At 36.7% G+C, this 19310-nt stretch overlaps 3 protein-coding genes across 8 annotated transcripts; 2 read left to right on the top strand and 1 right to left on the bottom strand.

Moving 5' to 3' along the window:
* The first annotated feature begins 4541 nt into the window (after window positions 1–4541).
* Window positions 4542–7561, top strand: LOC124300006 (chromobox protein homolog 1-like). 2 transcript variants are annotated; one of them, XM_046753598.1, is made up of 3 exons: window positions 4542–4623; window positions 5881–6217; window positions 6482–7561. In XM_046753598.1, the coding sequence occupies exons 2-3, from the start codon at window positions 5887–5889 to the stop codon at window positions 6703–6705; spliced, it is 555 nt and encodes a 184-aa protein (XP_046609554.1). In that variant the 5' UTR covers window positions 4542–4623; window positions 5881–5886; the 3' UTR covers window positions 6706–7561. The 2 variants fall into 2 exon arrangements, with proteins under 2 accessions (XP_046609554.1, XP_046609553.1); XM_046753597.1 differs by lacking the exon at window positions 4542–4623 and adding an exon at window positions 4648–4855.
* A 1164-nt stretch (window positions 7562–8725) lies between these two features.
* Window positions 8726–17576, top strand: LOC124299980 (NADPH:adrenodoxin oxidoreductase, mitochondrial). Of its 5 annotated transcripts, XM_046753537.1 has the most exons (8): window positions 8744–8836; window positions 8935–9143; window positions 12428–12566; window positions 12738–12956; window positions 13102–13317; window positions 13519–14342; window positions 16365–16490; window positions 16618–17576. In XM_046753537.1, exons 3-8 carry the CDS (start codon window positions 12447–12449, stop codon window positions 16625–16627), a joined length of 1515 nt encoding a protein of 504 aa, XP_046609493.1. In that variant the 5' UTR covers window positions 8744–8836; window positions 8935–9143; window positions 12428–12446; the 3' UTR covers window positions 16628–17576. The 5 variants fall into 5 exon arrangements, 3 of the variants coding, with proteins under 3 accessions (XP_046609492.1, XP_046609491.1, XP_046609493.1); XR_006907125.1 differs by lacking the exons at window positions 13102–13317; window positions 13519–14342; window positions 16365–16490; window positions 16618–17576 and adding exons at window positions 11043–11589; window positions 11678–11773 and having other exon boundaries at window positions 8727–8836; window positions 8935–10959; window positions 12738–12874; XM_046753535.1 differs by lacking the exons at window positions 12428–12566; window positions 12738–12956; window positions 13102–13317; ... (1 more) ...; window positions 16365–16490; window positions 16618–17576 and adding exons at window positions 11043–11589; window positions 11678–11773; window positions 11923–12400 and having other exon boundaries at window positions 8727–8836; window positions 8935–10959.
* LOC124300008 (anoctamin-3-like) lies at window positions 14629–15978 on the bottom strand. Its single transcript, XM_046753600.1, has 3 exons — window positions 15878–15978; window positions 15276–15527; window positions 14629–14993 (listed from the first exon to the last, which is right to left on the bottom strand). The coding sequence occupies exons 1-3, from the start codon at window positions 15914–15916 to the stop codon at window positions 14862–14864; spliced, it is 423 nt and encodes a 140-aa protein (XP_046609556.1). The 5' UTR covers window positions 15917–15978; the 3' UTR covers window positions 14629–14861.
* Window positions 17577–19310: the final 1734 nt, after the last annotated feature.

Here is a 19310-nt window from a genome sequence, read left to right as displayed (position 1 = left end):
ATCCTTACACAATATTTTTGATGTGTTCCTATACTAAAAATATTCATTACTATTCCAGGTATTACCCGCGGTGGTCGGAGGTGGACGAGGAGGAGGACGAGCTGGACGAGGAGTCGGCGGGGTGGGTCGTGGGAGAGGACCTCTCCTCTCCTCAGAGGAGCGGAGGGGGAGGGGCAGGGAGGGGGGGAAGTGGGCGGGGAGGGGGAAGGGATGGGAAGGGTGTGGGAGGGGGAGGGGGAGAAGGAGTGGGAGGGGGAGGGGGAGGGGGAGGGGGAGGGGGAGGGGGAGGGGGAGGGGGAGGGGGCGGGAGAGGGAGAGGGGAGCGGGAGGGTGGGAGGGAGGGCGGGCGGGGGGAAGGGCGGGAGGGAGGAAGGGGCGGGCGGGCGTGTTCTGCTCTATTAACTCTAACGGGCTTGCACTGACATCCGTCCTCCCCTCCCTCCCTCCCTCCCTTCCCCCCGCCCGCCCTCCCTCCCTCCCTCCCTCCCTCCCACTCCCCGCCCCCGTCCCCGCCCCCCCCACCCTTCCCCCTCCCTTCCCCCTCCCCGCCCACTGCCCCCCCTCCCTGCCCCTCCCCCTCCGCTCCTCTGGGGAGAGGAGAGGTCCTCTCCCTCGACCCACCCCGCCGACTCCTCGTCCACCTCGTCCTCCTCCTCGTCCAGCTCGTCCTCCTCCTCGTCCACCTCCGACCACCTCGGGTAATACCTGAAATAGTAATGAATATTTTTAGTATAGGAACACATCAAAAATATTGTGTAAGGATTAATGTAATTAATCAATCAATTAATAATATAATAAATTGTACAAGATTATTCATAGCTACTGAATATGTGCTTGCACGAAAAATGAATTGAAATAATTTATTGTAAACGTGACAAGTTTGTAATATTTCAGATGAAATATAATTACAATTGCCATCAAATATTATAAAAGTGTTTTACTCACCCAGCACAAATCCTCGTCCTCCTCGTCCACCTCCGACCACCTTCAACCACCTCAGGTTATACCTTGAATAGTAATAAATATTTTCAGTATAAGAACACATCGAAAATATTGTGTAAGGATTAATATAATTGAGTAATTGATTAAATAATTAATTAATAATATAATAAATTGTATAAGCTTATTCGTAGCTACTGAATTTGTGCTTACACGAAAAATGAATTGAAATAATTTATTGTAAAGGTGACAAGTTTGTAATATTTCAGATGAAATATAATTACAATTGCCATGAAATATTATAAAAGTGTTTTACTCACCGAGCACAAATCCTCGTCCCCCTCCTCCTGAATCACCGAGATTACCCGCAACCACCCCTAACTACCTCCAACGAAAACCGCCAACCACCTCGAGTTATACCTCGAATACTAATAAATATTTTCAGCGTCAGAACAAATCAAAAATAATGTGTAAGGTTTGATATAATTTTTTTATCGACATATTTTACCAAAAAGATTATGAGAAGATTGTAAAGTTATTGAAATTTTATTAGCGCACTGACAGCTACCGAATTTGGGCTTGCGTGAAAAACGAATTGAAATAATTTATTGTAAACATGAACCAGGAACCACGGAGTGCTGATCCCGGAAGTCGAGAAATTTTATTAGCGGACTGACAGCTACCGAATTTGGGGTTGCGCGAAAAACGAATTGAAATAATTTATTGTAAACATGAACCGGGAACCACGGAGCGCTTATCCCGGAAGTCGAGAAATTTTATCAGCGGACTGACAGCTAACGAATTTGGGGTTGCGCGAAAAACGAATTGAAATAATTTATTGTAAACATGAACCAGGAACCACGGAGCGCTTATCGTGGAAGTCGAGAAATTTTATTAGCGGACTGACAGCTACCGAATTTGGGGTTGCGCGAAAAACGAATTGAAATAATTTATTGTAAACATGAACCGGGAACCACGGAGCGCTTATCCCGGAAGTCGAGAAATTTTATCAGCGGACTGACAGCTACCGAATTTGGGGTTGCGCGAAAAACGAATTGAAATAATTTATTGTAAACATGAACCAGGAACCACGGAGCGCTGATCCCGGAAGTCGAGAAATTTTATTAGCGGACTGACAGCTACCGAATTTGGGGTTGCGCGAAAAACGAATTGAAATAATTTATTGTAAACGTGAACCAGGAACCACGGAGCGCTTATCCCGGAAGTCGAGAAATTTTATCAGCGGACTGACAGCTACCGAATTTGGGGTTGCGCGAAAAACGAATTGAAATAATTTATTGTAAACATGAACCAGGAACCACGGAGCGCTGATCCCGGAAGTCGAGAAATTTTATTAGCGGACTGACAGCTACCGAATTTGGGGTTGCGCGAAAAACGAATTGAAATAATTTATTGTAAACATGAACCAGGAACCACGGAGCGCTGATCCCGGAAGTCGAGAAATTTTATTAGCGGACTGACAGCTACCGAATTTGGGGTTGCGCGAAAAACGAATTGAAATAATTTATTGTAAACATGAACCAGGAACCACGGAGCGCTTATCCCGGAAGTCGAGAAATTTTGTCAGCGGACTGACAGCTACCGAATTTGGGGTTGCGCGAAAAACGAATTGAAATAATTTATTGTAAACGTGAACCAGGAACCACGGAGCGCTTATCCCGGAAGTCGAGAAATTTTATCAGCGGACTGACAGCTACCGAATTTGGGGTTGCGCGAAAAACGAATTGAAATAATTTATTGCAAACATGAACCAGGAACCACGGAGCGCTTATCCTGGAAGTCGAGAAATTTTATTAGCGGACTGACAGCTACCGAATTTGGGGTTGCGCGAAAAACGAATTGAAATAATTTATTGTAAACGTGAACCAGGAACCACGGAGCGCTTATCCTGGAAGTCGAGTTTCACCGCGTAGCGGACCTGAAGCGCGAGATCTGAGAGGTTGAGAACCCGGTACTCGAAATACGTAGCGGACCCGAAGCGCGGGATCCGGGGGGTTGAGAACCCGGTACTCGAAATTTGCGGAGCGCGACTCTCAACCGTCCGCTCTACTGCGCGGTTGTTACCAGACTGAGGAACTCGGCTAGCCGATTTTAGATTGGTGACGTCACTTTCCGAACATCCGAAAATTCAAACTTTGGTTTCGAACTGTAATACTACGTATGATGATGTATGATGTATGATGTACGATGTATGATGTATGATGTATGGTGTACGATGTATGATGATATGATATGATGTATAATGATTTTAGTTTTCACGTTTCATACAAGAAATACACACTTCATCTCTCCTGCCGATTCCAGACTCAAGCGGCCAGGCCCTTCGATGGTCAGCCGTTGATTGAGGATATATTCTTCAGTGAACGGCTCGGCTAATAACGCTGCCGTTCTGCGACAGTTGGATGATGAAAAATTTCGCTCGTATCTTTCAAATGTGTGTTAAAATACACTCGGAATGTTAAGAAGCGTCGTTCTTTCTCTCCCTATCATCTTTCTAGGTCTTTAAATCACGACGCAGCGTTAAATACTGTCTCATATACGAAGCATCCATTTCATCTCGTTCAAAATTAACGCATCCGTGATGTATTACAGTTACTCTGAATTTTTTTCCATCCGAATACTTTTCGAAAAACAATTCTGCTCCTTCACCCAACGCAGATACTTCACTTGCGACCAGCTAAAACAACGTTTCGATTCTATGCCTATGAAAATTCAAGATCGAGAGAGCAAATGAAAAGTTGTTGGAATAATTATGAATATTAATGTTATGGAATACATCTAGCGCGTGTCAAATAGAATTCCATTTCGAAATGAATAATTCTTCTGCTTTCGTATTATAGCCGATTATTGTAGATCATCTAGTTTGTCTCCCGGAAAATTATGTAATTTATGGTATGCATCATGTATTAATCGTAAATGGATCATATATATTAATATCGTACTAGGACAGCATATACATGTGTACTGTTTGGTCTTTGCATCATTATTACATCTGATATAAATATGTACACATTCTTCTCTCAAGTACCTATACTTTATTAAATCACTGTTTTGCTACGAATTTAGGAAGAAATTTATTCTCATTAATAATTTCTTGTATCGCCGACAAGTCGGTAAATACACACAGGCCAAGTACTGGCTCGGGTTCACCATTGCGATGATTGTGTTACTCTGAAGGTGAATGCAGCCAGCATCATGTCGAAGTTGGTAACTCTCTGATGTTCTGTAAGAAGTTCTCAACTCTACCATTGGAACGTCTCAGGGGCGCAAGCGCAGGACGACTTTCGGTTGTCACACCAAAGCTCATTAGGGGTAACTGTCTTTATCTTCTTCAGTCAATGCTTCACACGTGTAGGGACTATTTTTTACGAACTCGGAATATTGAGCATTGGTATGTTCAAAACGTAATATGGAAGGTTCGTCTCTATCAACGCTAATTATTACCTTTTCCAATATTCCATTTGACTGTTTCGTACCTTCGTCTCTCATTATTCCGTCAGGGGCAGTTGGGTTGCGCTGAGCGCAATCAGCGGCGATTGGCGGGAAAGTTGGTAGTCTCATGCGTTCGTTGTCTATGCATTTCGATTTCCGCGGCAACTGGCGGTAACGGCAGATGCCAAAGAGGCACGAGCTACACAGAACAGTGGCGTATCACGGAACTATGTAAGTAGTTTATTCACAAGAATCAACGAAAAGTAAATATCCGTCGCCCACTCCATGTACCAAAACTTGTCACAATCAGTTGTCGGTTTTATAAATTCCGAACCAAATTTCGGACTTGCATACATTTCGTTAGAACTTCCTATCGCTTGGCGTGGCTTGCTGTGGCCAGCCATTTTGAGTATTGTCGAGTGTAAACTGGTGATTGATGTAAAACGTTACCTTGAATATGAAGGTATTTTCAAAATGATAATTATATTTATAATTATTCTGATATGATAGTTAGTTCACCTAATACGAGGATTGTTTTGTGCCTTGACGGTCTCCAAATATTTCGAGAAATGATCATCCGCTTAGTTATTTCAAGTCAACTCGGTCATGTTGTTAAACCGTAGGCGATAAAAACTTGATATTTTGTCAGTCATGTACAACGAAGTAATGCATTTACCGTGAATAGCGTGCCACTGTGAACCTACCTCACTGCCAAATTTCAATCAGTACATCAGTATTATATGTTGAGTGACGTTCGGAGTGATACACAATGCCGTATCAGGCCGACAGCAAAAGCAAACAAAATGAGAATTTATATATATGTATATGTATATATATGTATAAACTTTCGTGATGTGTGAGTGTGAATATATTCATAGAATCATCAGCAATGTGCACAGAGAATATTAAGGTAGTCGGTAAATAATAATTAGTAGATTCTTTCACATTTATAAAAACTTTTTGGTTTCTACTTGATGGAATTTGAACCATGCTTTGCTAGTTTATCACACACTTCAAGTCTAACAATGTTTTGATATTTGAAACCCTCAATACTGCTTTAGATGTAAGTAGAACAGTACTTTATTTGACAATAGATGAATATGGAAATTTCTGAATGATGAAAGTATTTGCTAAATTAGAAAAGATTAACAAAATTTGCTGAAATGTAGTTGGTTAGTGTTAGAATGCAAGGAATACTGTCAATTGTCTAAATGGTAAATTCTAAAGACCAATATGTCTAGTATCATACAGAATATCGCCACGTGTAATAATGTAAGCTTGATAAAAACTAACAGCATTACATTGAAATATATCTTGAGTTAAATTCTGATCCAGCTCTGCAAGCGTCAACTACTGCCTACTTCTAACATGATCTAATATTGTTGCAAAACATACATATTTTTGTGTATCCCTGTATACCTATTGTATTGAAAATATCACCAATATTGGTATATTTACATCTACATTATGGTATGTTCTTTGTTGCAGACTAAAATGAGTAAAACTAAAGATTCGCCTGTCGCGGATGGAGAAACTGAGGAGGAGTTCAGTGTTGAGAAAGTTTTGGATAGACGTGTCGTAAAGGGAAAAGTTGAATATTATCTAAAATGGAAAGGATACAGTAACGATGAAAACACATGGGAACCAGAGGAAAACCTTGATTGTCCAGATCTGATAGCACAGTTTGAAGAACAGCGTAAAAAAAGAGAAGCTGTAGGCAGTGGAAAGAAAGATGAAAAGGAACAGAAGAAACGAAAGAGTTCGTCCACACCAACTCCAACAGCTCCCTCAAAGAAAAAGGTTACTGAAGATAAGAAACCTGAAGGTGAGAGACACTATGGTTTAGAAGATTTAAGAATTTAAATCTTAGATAGTCATGTGTATTTTTTTTAATTTACTTTTTCCCTAATCCTTCGAATTACCAAGTCGAGACAAATAGAGTAAATAAAAAGTATTTGAATTATAATATCAGAGGAATACTTACAGTTGATAATTATTATGGGAATATATTACATGTTTGAACGATTAGAGCAAAACCACTATTGAATTTAAAAAAAAAAATTTCATATAATAACATTTTATTTTACAGGTTTTGACCGAAATTTAGAACCAGAAAGAATTATTGGAGCGACTGACTCTAGTGGTGAATTAATGTTTTTGATGAAATGGAAGGGTACGGACGATGCAGATCTTGTTCCAGCAAGGATAGCTAACGAAAAATGTCCCCAAATCGTAATTAGATTTTATGAAGAACGTCTAACCTGGCATAGTCCAACCCATGACGAAGAAAACAACAAAGCCGATCCTGAGTAGCAATTAAGACCTGAAACATTGAAACCCAAATTGGGATTGTCTTATACTGCTCGTTTTAAAATATGTCGCATATAGCCATGTCATATTAGGTTCATGTATAAGTTATGTTACACACACGAGCAGATTCGTTAATTTACTTGGATCCATAAAAGCATGATGCAAATTGATTCTTAAATTTTGAATAATACTTCTTCATTTAACGTACCGCTATAACTTACACAGTATCTAGAATTATGTTTTAGCTATATTGTATATATGTGTAGGAAACGCGGATCTGAATAATGAAATTTGACAGTTACTAAAGCACATCTACTTTAGTTTTTGAATAAATAACTGGACTTTTTCAAAAACATTCTCGTTTGGTGATATTGACGTTTTATCTCTACATTTTGTTGAGAAAAGTGAAGTTCTAGTTTAAACTGATATTTAAGAAAACAATGAAACGTGGATAATATCTGTTTATCGCATTTGGAAAATATAACATAGCTCATTATAATTTGCTTCGTGTAAAGTTTCTTCGTAATAAAAATTGGTTTTATTATGGAAAAATAGCTAATTCGCTAAGTAGACGTGGTATAATTTTTACGAATCATTTACATGTCATACCATTATGTGACTTGGTGAGATGCGTTCATTTTCTTTTTTATTTGTTAAAGTACGAGTTCACACTTATATTGTGGCTCAACATGCCCCATGTTGTGCGTTTCTTTTAATTCGGTTTTGATAACTTTAAGTCTAATTACAGTTACAAAATGTGAATCAGCCTATACGACTGGCATTGCATTTATATTTTTTGTAGTGAACGTGTGAGAAACAAGAACAAGAATATAACAGTTGTTATCGAATAAACGCATAACCAAATAAGCATTTATATACCCTTCGTGATATGGGATGATATAGTACAAGTTTTATTTTTACTACTATCCTTCGTTTCATATGATCTATACGCGTTGCGTCAAAATTTACGGATAGAATGGTCCAATAGAAAACCGGGGTACTACAGGTAATTGACTTCTTAAACGATAGACCTATTAATTTGGAGTTTCAATTAAGTACATCTCTTATACTACTGCCTTCCTAATCCGACACCTCTGTAACGTATATTTTCTACAGTTTTCGACAACTTCACTGAGTTTCATAGATTGAAGAATACATTAAGGAGACGCAAAGAAGACTAATAAATCTGAAGAGTGAATTGCAGCTTAGCATTAATGTAATTTTACGAAAAAAACACGCGCGTAAGCTACATTCGCTGCGATTAACGTATCAAGAGTTCCAACACTTACTGCTGAGACACGGGATATTTCCTTCGTAATTTCTATACATGCGCTCTTTTGATACGTTTTCTGCTTTTCTGGGGGTTCAATTAGTCATGAAAGGGTCCTAAAAATCGATTCTAGGACAAAATATTTTTTGTTTAAAAAATAAGTAAGGCAACCCCTTTGGATTTTTCGTGAAAACATCGACGATTGTTGAAAATGCTACAATAGATTTTATATACGCCATATCGACATAATTTTCTCAGAGGAATTGATTGCGCGCAGTCCGAATACTCTGCAAGCAACGTATCTAGAGTTACAGCCGAAAAAACGAAAAATTCTAATTTAATTACACTGATGTTGGTCCCACGCTCGTTTTGATATCTTTTTCGTCTTTCGTTAACCCATTTGGATTTCTTCAGTCAGAATTTTTCCGATTTTGAAAAATAGTTGAATTTATTCTTTGATACACTATGTCGACGTAATTTTGCGAGAGGAATCAATTGGGCGCAATCCAAATACGCTGCGAGCAACGGATCAAAAAGTATAGCTGAAAAACGGAAGATTTCCTACTTGATTAACATTGCTGAATTTGGCTGAAATGAATTACCTCAAATGAATTTTTTTAGCCGTCGGTCATTTCACAGTCGTAATAATATCCGACACTACGTATATCATCTGGGTACACGGGATAGTAACACTTGTTCTTGTCGTCTTTACGTACCGACCGTCTACCGACTTAGTTCGGTCATGGAAAGCCCCAATTTGGCTAGCAGTCACTATGTGTCTTCAGTCAACGGTATCAAGAAATTCGCTTTCTTCTTAACACGCGAAGTAAATAGCATGAGAACATCTTTGTACTCTATTGCTAGGTTTGTTGGCATCTCAGTCTACCTCACCGGCACTACAGATCGCAGAAATCTACTATATACGCTTATGTCGGTAACTCACCATTATGTTTTTGTGGCAGACGTGGCAGACCAACTCAAACGGACTGGTCTCTGCAAGAGACTGTGGTTGCTTATTTGAGCGACCGAGGGCCGAGATTACCCAAGCATGGATTTGATTATTTGGTGAGAGCGCACCCAAGGAGCGCAGAGCACAAGTATAACGCTGTACGGTCACATGGTGTTAAACAAGCAACAATACCATCAATTGAGTGTATTCTCATTTGCGTAGGTGAGAAAATACGTGTTTTTCTATCTAAATTGTTCACATCGTCAAGTATGTACAGTTTTTTTGTCTGAATATATTATTTGAATAAAGATTTAACAGACGAGAGCTTTTCTCTTAATTTATTGATAAAAAATAACTCTGTGTATAAAGTCCAATATACGAAACAGCCTGCGGTGCTTCTATTCTATTGAAATCTCACTTATGTGCCGGTACTGTATGAAAAAGATAGGACCATTTTTTTTATTGAATTTTCCTGAAGAAACTACAGGTCATAACATTATATGGACTGTCGTATGAGCAAAACGAATGTAGATTCGGTAATAGAATGGGGAGTAAGGAGGATATATTTGGAAAAAAGCGGCATTTGAATGAAATGTCAAACGCTGAATTACCAAAGACGTTTACTTCGTCAAATCGTAATCATTGGCAAAAAAGATCAAGAAGCGATAAAGCCTTTGAACCGCTAGTCGAAAGTTTGTTTAAAAAACAATTCTTAATTGAAAACGATAACTTCATTATCCCTAAACCAGAAACAATGTTTACCGATAATCCATGGGATATAAATAGGCTACAAATATTGAAAAGGGAGCTAAACGATATAAAAAACAAGTTAAACGATTATGACATCGCCACGTGGCATCAGCACACAAGCCGAAGAAACAGAGCTGGAGATGTGCAGTGGCGTCTCCGTAATGAAATAGATCCGGAATTCCTGACTCAGGCATGGTGTAAATTCTATGAAAATGTATCTTGTTTCCCATTGGTACCAAACACTGCTGTAAAGGCTGAGAAACTTTTGTCAGTTCACCTGTGTGAGGCACCTGGTGCTTTCATTACATCTCTAAATCACTGGTTAAGGTTGAATGCACCTAATGTACAATGGGACTGGACTGCTATGACATTAAATCCATATTATGAAGGGAACCCTCTTTCTTGTATGATAAATGACGATAGATTTATCATATCCTCCTTGAATCATTGGTGCTTCGGCAGTGACTATACTGGGAATCTGATGAATCTAAAAAACATGATGAATCTGGTTGAAAAGTGTCAAGAAAAAGGAGATGTATTATTGGTTACAGCTGATGGCAGTATAGATTGTACTAATGATCCTGGAGAGCAAGAATCAACCGTTGCACCGTTGCATTATTGCGAAGCAGTCACGGGCCTTTTGCTACTATCCGAGCACGGAAGTCTACTCCTGAAAATGTTTACAATATTTGAACATGATTCATTGTGCTTAGTTTACCTTATTTCCTGTTTGTTCCATCAAGTATTTATAAACAAGCCTGTAACCAGCAAAGAGGGAAATTCTGAAATATATTTGGTATGCTTGGATTATCGAGGACCAAGCTATATTGCTCCTTATTTGAACATATTGAAAAAATATTATGAGAAACGTCCAGATAAATCAATGTTCCGTAAAGAGGATATACCAGATGAATTTTTCCAACAAATGATCTCATGCGGCGAATTCTTCAAAGCTTATCAGAGTGAAGTGATATTAAAGAATATAGAAGCCTATCATTGCGGCGAGGATAATGGACAGTTAGATTTTGAAACTAAAAAAATTAAACGCCTTGTTGCAAATAAATTCATATCAGCGTATGGTATTCGAAAACTGGAAAATGAAAGTTTAGAAGTAGTTGGAAAAACTAAACTGACACACATCCATTCCATCAATTTGGATCCAAGAATACCAGATGGCTCATACAATAGACGGCGAGTAATGGAAAATCTAGAGCCAGAATGCCTTCTCTTATCGCTATGTCAAAATCTAATTCCAATTCAAGTTCGAGAAATGACACGGTGGTTTACAGTGAGATTCTATTCTTAATATATATTTACGTGTGTAATTATTGTATCGACGATGTCAACGGTTTAACTCAAACATAATTGTAGTTCACAGGACCTTTGGATGCATTGCAAATCTGCTGTGGAAAATTGTTTCTGAAAGTGCAGAGTTCTAAATTCTGTACAGGAAAGTTTTTGAAAATTCGTAACAGAGTTTTTGAACTATCGGAAAAACTTGGTATTGATCATCCCTGCAGTCAAGTAGAATCCATTCGAAACTTTGTAAATGTGTTAGAAAGTGATACGAAGAATTATAAGTATTTGGGTTTTGAACCATCAATTACACAAAACAATAACAATAGTTTAAGCAAGATAAATAAAGAACTGGAGAACATACTAGAAGGGGACAGTCTGGTTTTGATTGGCTATTCTTTGTTAACTCAGTTGAATGTAGGAATTCTATACATATTGGCCCACACATTTAAATCACTCGGTGTGATATTGGATGAAAAATTTGGCTGCATAATTATATTGAAGCATAATTTATACACTAAAAGTATATTGGAGTGTTTTAAAGAAGTTCTCAATGCTACGATTAAAGCTGAAGCCTCTGGTGAATCTGTACTATCAGTTTTACCTGTCACAAAACTTTGTGGTAAGAATAAAGCTTTATCCATCCTAAGTAATTTTCTTATTAAGTCAAACACTCTATTACAAATTTCTTACCAATTTCATACTTTTAGAAAGCGATCTTTATCCCAACATCGTTGACGCTAATCATTGGACCATCGCGCACTGTGTGAAAGGAATTGGTGAATGTGTGCAAAAAAAGTTATCAAGTAATACATCACATTAACATAATACAATACATGTGATTATCTTTTACTTATTTCTCAAAAATGAATGACTAAAATCAGAGTCTTTCAAAGTTTCACCATAATATGGAAGTTTTGAATAAAATTATACATGGTTGTCCTGATCCTTTCAGCACAAATGGGAATTACTGGACACAGTTAAATAAACTTCGAAATATTTGTACAGAGCAATGTAATATTTTATGCAAGAATTTTGTGACTCATCCAAACTGGATACGTTGATGCGATTTATGAATTATATACTTATCTGACGAATAAATAGTATAAATGAGACATTGAGGATATATTCTTTAACATACCTTGTAGGTCTCTAAGTTTCCATATCGATAGATAAGTATGCTATACATACTTATGTTTTATTCATCGTACATTGACCTAAATGCCCGTATTTGAAGTTACTTTTACGTGGTATACTCTACCGGTGATGCCCAAGATAAAATCAAAAGCTCTTTCTGTAGCAAAGCAGTTAATATACCTAGTTTTCTTGAAATAGTTGCGTAATACTTCAAAGTTCTTCAGCTACTCATTCTAACTGCTCTAGATTAGACCGAGTGTTTCTAAGTGTAGTGAAGGTGGCGTATTATCAATTAATGTAACTAATTATAAACGTCTTTTTAGACTACATATTGAGTGAAATATGAGGAGTAACCTGTTGCATAATTGTGTCCGACATTTTACAAGCGAAAAAATTACTCCACAAATATGTGTTATCGGCGCTGGTCCGGCTGGCTTTTATGCTACTCAACATTTGATTAAGGTACATGATGCTGATGTTGAATACGTGACAAATTATTTGTGTATTTTTGAGATTTATGATCTGTATTGATCTTACATATGATACAAAGTAAGATCTTAAAGAATATTTGCAAAATATTTTTGATCTAGATGCTAATCTGTGACTAATTTTTCGTGTTATCCTATTATATAGACATTGAAAGATGCAAGAGTTGATATATTAGATAGATTACCAGTGCCATTTGGACTGGTAAGATTTGGCGTTGCCCCTGATCATCCTGAAGTAAAGAATGTTATCCACACATTTCATAAAACTGCACAAAATCCAAATGTTAACTTCTTTGGAAATATTGACGTGGGGAAAGATGTTACAATAAAACAATTGCGAGACGCCTACCACGTTATTATATTGGTAAATACTTACAATTAGTATAAAAGTTATTCATATGAAGTATCAAAAATTCATCCAATGAATGGGTGCTAAGAACCAATGTTATTGTATGTAATATGGAAATCAGTATTGTTTGCTTGGTAATAGATACGAATTAAAATTACAGGCATATGGTGCAGAACAAGATAGAGAGTTGCATATACCTGGCGAAAATTTAAACAATGTTATATCAGGACGTCGATTTGTAGGCTGGTACAACGGACTACCAGTCGACAAAGATTTGAACATTGATTTGGATGTTGACGAAGCTGTAATTTGTGGTCAAGGGAATGTTGCTATGGACATTGCTCGAATCCTCTTAACTCCAATTGACAAATTAAAGGTATGTTGTCAAGATTATGAATATTGTGACAAACTAATCATAATTGAAATAATCTTATCCTCATTTAATACTACAATATTTTGACCACCTTTAAAATGAAATCTGTGATACTAGTTATGACACACGAAAAAATACAAGACTATGGTTAGTCAATAAAATTACTAACTCTTGAAAAATTGAAATACTTGATTTTAATTACAGAACACAGATATTACGGCACATGCACTGGAACAGCTATCGCATAGCAAAGTGCGTAAGGTCTGGTTAATTGGACGTCGTGGACCTCTGCAAGCTGCTTTTACTATAAAGGAACTTCGTGAATTGATTAAACTTGAAAACTGTAGTACACAATGGCGCAGTGCTGATTTTTATGGCGTGAGAGATCACTTACCAAAATTAGCACGGCCACGGAAGCGTTTAACTGAGTTGATGCTCAAGTCTTTGGATGAAACTCCTGCGACCAAATCCAATTGTAAAAACGTGTTAGCTCCTATATTTTTCCGAGGTCCTGTTGAATTTCAAGGCACAAATGCTGTAGAAAATTTGAAATTATGCATAAATGAGTTAAGTGGCGATAACACAACTGGCCTTATTGCAAGAAGTACAAACAGTTTTGAGGATATTAAGTGTGGCTTAGCACTAAGATGCATAGGCTATAAGTCGGTTCAAGTTGATCCTGACATTCTGTTCGATTCAAAGAATGGCCGAGTCCTAGCCCAACATGGTAAGGTAGCAGAAAACTTCTATGCTACAGGTTGGGTGGCAATTGGTCCTGTAGGAGTAATATTGTCCACCATGACGAATGCTTTTGAAGTTGCCAATCGAATATGCACGGAGTTGAAAGTAGAAGAGAGAAAACCAGGGTGGACTGAAGTCTCATCTGTTTTAACTCGAAATAAAGTACAAATTGTCACGTACGAAGACTGGGAAAAAATAGACCAAGTGGAACAGCAGAGAGGAAAAATTGTTGGGAAACCAAGAGAAAAGATTGTGGACGTTACCGAAATGCTTCATATAGCGTCTAAGTAATGAATATTAAGTTATACTGAAGTGTATTTGGACTTTATTCCTGTACTCAACAAAGAAAAAGTATTTATTTGCCATAAATGGACATTATTATCAAAGCTTTAATATCAACGACATTTGCATCATAGATATCCATAGAATAATTTTTTTTTAACTGTAATATCTTTTAGGTGAAACATACAATCAACTTGTAATACACATTAGTTATTCAGAAAGGGAAGGCATCATAGTCGATTAGCACATTCACGGGTTATAAATACACAAAATACGAATAAATATGAGCGCAAATACTTATTGTAGTAATGGAATCTCAAATTGTCCTGATATAGTAGATAAAAAGATTGTATTTATATTTGTATGAAAACATATTAAACTTTTACTCATATTTTCAATAAGTCGCGGAAATTTTGTGCTAAATCACCAATTTACAGTTGTTATGCGCAGTTATATTCAAATTCTTTTATCGTAATTATGTACAAGTATAACAGTTTTTTTATAATAATTGATCGTAGTACATATTATTCATTTTCAATGGTACGATCCCTTAATGTGCGTATAAATTCTTGGTCTGCTTGAACTTTTTCTTTAATGTATTGTGGCATATTCGGCACTATGTAGGATATGAACTTTGTTACACCAAATACGAAATGCTAAACAGAAAGGAAAAAGTACCTGTTTCAGTACCAATTTACAGTAGAACGTAGTTTCTGTTTAAGGCTAGAAAAAGCTGAAATTGTGTGTGCCAGTTACGATTTCTCATTATTCCGAAAAAACGTGTAAGCGCTTAACACTCACCTTACATTGAGATAACTTTCAGTTTTATGATTTAAATTTCAACTTTAATTTACTTGTGCTAATTCCTAGCAAACGACAAGTTTACAAAACTGTACAATCGTAAACTATTTGGTGGGTTTGAGGGTATTGAAACTTACCTCGAATATTGCGAGAAATATGAATTGCCAACATAGTATGTACCAGTATTGCGGTGTTAATTCATATGCTAGTGGATGATCCGGTGGATAGCGGTAACCGACATATCTACACGTGTCCGGTTTTAAAGTTGATTTGTAATGTTTAGTTGCAAATATTGACAGTGAGTCATTTACATAGCCCGTTAGGCTACCATGTTCCATTTTATAGAGCAATTTTGGTACGAAATCACTAGTAAATCCTATAATTAAACCCTGAGAGATACAGAATAATTTCAATATTATTATTGCATTTATAGTAAACTTGGAGAATGATAATTTTTACTCGCATTAAATACAACTGCGGTATAGGTCACTCCTTGCAAAATATCTTCCCATGCACCCAAATTTGTCACTCTACGCGGAAAAGGTCTTCTAAGGTCACACAACATCTTCTGTGCATCAATTCGTACTTCAAATATGTTGTTTATCAATGCGAACATTGGTGCCAGAGGAAATGTTGATACGAATAAAGTTACAAATCCGTATTGTAGCACTAAATTATTTTTTTTTTTGTTAATTATCTTACTGTCATGATAACTTTCAATAGGTTGCTAATTTCTTACCCATTTCATGTACCTCTGCATACAAAGTGAATTGTCCATTTTCTTTAAGCAAGTAGTCTTCTTCCCAACGTGGCAAATTTGCAAATTTGTTCATCTTTCCCCTGAACCAATGTTGAACTTTTGGAACAAGTATTTCGACAATATTCATAAACACTTGCTTTCCACACATAATAATTGCTAACTGTATTGAAAGTTCGCTTAAACAACCTGCTGGATCACATTGCTGCATAGCAATACCAGACATAAGATTCCAGCGTCCATGATCGCCAGGATGTGTGTAAAACTTCCCTTTGAAGAATGCTACGTACACTAATGCAGAGTAGTAATTAATAAATGACAGAATATAGATTTTTATAGTGTAACTCTTGCTATACTCTGCACGTGTTCTAGGATTCTCTAAATCAGTCAAGATTAAAGCTAGCTTTTGATATACCTGTAAAAACAAAAAATTCAGATCAACGTTGAAATGTCTTTTATCACGTTACAGGGAGTCCAAATCTGTACTTACAAATTCCAGTGCCAATATGAAGATCAAATTTAAAAATGAAGCAATAACAATTGCTATTATTGAACTGTTCCAGCGAAGGATTTGGTTGTGGCTAACTCTCAAAAAGTTTGTTATTGTTGTTCTCAAAAGAACAACGCCAAAGTATATTGAACATGCCGTAACTGTCTGAAACATGAAAGGATATTTAGAAGTACAAGTAAATGTTATATACCTTAGACCTTTTCATTTTCAGGAAATTCTAGAGTGATTGCTCAGCTCTGAAAAAAAATCTAGTAATGAATTATCTTGTCATACGTACCAGTACCATGATGAGGCTGACAGATAACGCTATTTGCCAGGTCTTACGAAATGCATCATGCTCCAGATGAACCTTTTTTGTCAGTGAATTATACCGATACTTGGTTGCTGCTTTTTCAAACTGTGGTCGAATGTCGTGGTCTATTATTGTGTCACGAAGATTCCAGTACCAACTTAAAATTGATAACTTTCGCTTCCACATTTTGTTGAAGATTGTTGCTATTGAAATTGACCCATCAATGATATGTTTATTGTAATAATGTATAAAAAACGACGCAACTTAGAACAGTATATCGACATGATTGATTTGATCTCTATACCCCATAATGCCATAAATGCTGAATAAAAAACTGTCATATTGTTATCAGCGATATGCGAAATTTTTGTGTACGAACAAGAGTCAGATATTTTGTATGCAGAACAGTGGTTTTCGTCCGGACACCGTCCACACATTTTTTCCACACTTGAACACAACTCATCTCTGTATGTAAACGAGTTGTTTGTTAATTTTAAATAGGAACAGTTATTAGGTAATCCGATTTCATTAATTTAATATTTTCATGATGGCATAGTCTTACACAAATGAGTTACTTCCATGTAAAGTAGTAACTCCAAAAATGAATGTGGCAATTCCTACAACAGTTGGAAATAGCAGCATTCGATTGTAAAACGCCAGCCAAGTGAAGTAAAGACCAACTTCGCAACCAAAGTAGAGGCAAATTAAATTCAATGGTTGATATTTAAATGTCGCCTTAGGACTGCCCCACTCATGATACAGAATCTGTTGATGAGATACAATGTGAATAATTCATTTTCAAATATGGTAATAAAAGTTTAAAAATGTAAGCATGTGAAATGGAATTTCATGCCATGAAATTATAAATTTGTCATATACATATCTTTTCTTACCCTACCCACGTCAAAAATTTTTATTTGTCCAATAATATTGTCAACTTAAAATCATTGAACTCACTATTCCAGACAATGTTATTCTCATGACCCTACTTAAAATTTTTGTGTTAAATCATGTAATGTTTTGAAAGAATTCAGCGTGCAATTGATTACATGAGTTCTCTCGTAAATTTGATAAAACACCTAAGAAGTCGCATAAAACATTATAAAAGTACGAATCATTGGACATACCAGATTAAAAATCATATAGTTGACTATATTGTTGACTACATGATTTTTGAAAAAATTTCCAAGAGAATCTGACGGTGTGTAGCAAATGAAAATGATGAACTAGATAAGTAGACTTGTTGGAAAATATCCGCATCCAGAGCAAACCATGTGACACATAATGTGAAGAATGAAGATACACACATAGTGTAAAATAATGAATACAAACTTGGCGATGGGTGGGTACTTCATTCTTCCGTGCATCCACGTATCCATCATGTAGTGGATATACAGTTAAAAATACTTCTTCATGCAGTAGCTTTAGCAAACCACTTTGGTATGGTTCAGGACCAAATTTCGTTCTCCACATTATCTCCCAGATGATAATTGCTCGATCTGCCGTTGTATAAGCATGTTTTTCCCATTTACTACTGAGTAGGCACAGATATTTTGTAAATTAATTTTCGTAGTGAATACCAGTTATATTATTTATGCTCAAAGAAGTCAGAGTTCAAAAAAACAAAAACTAAAAAGCTTCTTGTTCATTAAATTATGGCTAGGTAGGAAATTAAATGATTCAATCAGAAGGAAGGTTTAGATAACTATTGATATAAGTACAGTCCATTGATGATCTCATTTGTATAAATTTTTCGGAGGTACTCGGTGCATTGTTCTAGTTTAGGAAAACCAATTGGGAGCCACTTATCCAACCAATGGGTACGGTATGTCTGCTCCATAATGTTATTTGGAGTTGGTTTGATTTCCAGTAAATTAGCATGCCTCACCAACTCCTTGTATGGTGCATGAATTTTTACAAAGATTAATCCGCTTTCAGGATTCTATAAAATAAAATCTCATTTGTAATTTGTTCTTCTGGTACAGTAGCAAACTCTGTAAGTGTTATGTTTTTAGGGATGAAAGTATTCCAGTGTACTTATAAATACAAAGTATTAAATATTTTTCTTGATATATGTGACAAAAATTAGCATATTATGATGAAAAGGCAAATTGATAGTCAATGTCATTTCGTGATTGAGTTCAGGTAAGTAGCTACCGTTGCGAGAGTTAGCTCAGTCTCTAATCCCATTTCTAGCATAATATTGGTAAAAAATGTGTCTCGCCATTTCTGCTTTTGCGGCTCCTCGTGCGAATGTACTTTGTATACTAGTATGACATCGATGTGTCTTTTACCATCATCAAAGTAAGACGTGTCAATCTGACAGGTACAAATAAAATATTTGACAGGTTAGTGGAAATGATTGGCCACCTTATTGTAATTGAAAACGAACCATATTTCATGCGAAGTGTAAACATTTAAATTCCAGCACAAACATGGACAAAAGAGCTAAAGTGAAATTGTTTATAAAAATGACCGTTCATTTTCAAATCTTGTCAGAGCTAATATTTCCCACATTTTTAAATACGTCACAGCACACGCGCGACTGCTTCCTTTGGAAGTTAGAGAAACATTTGAAGTGGTATTATCTGCATTCAACGTTTACACGCCAT

The sequence above is a fragment of the Neodiprion virginianus genome, chromosome 3 (genome assembly GCF_021901495.1).
Source record: "Neodiprion virginianus isolate iyNeoVirg1 chromosome 3, iyNeoVirg1.1, whole genome shotgun sequence".
NCBI lineage: Eukaryota > Metazoa > Arthropoda > Insecta > Hymenoptera > Diprionidae > Neodiprion > Neodiprion virginianus.
The sequence above is the reverse complement of the archived record's forward strand: the minus strand, read 5'-3'. Positions and strand labels throughout refer to the sequence as shown.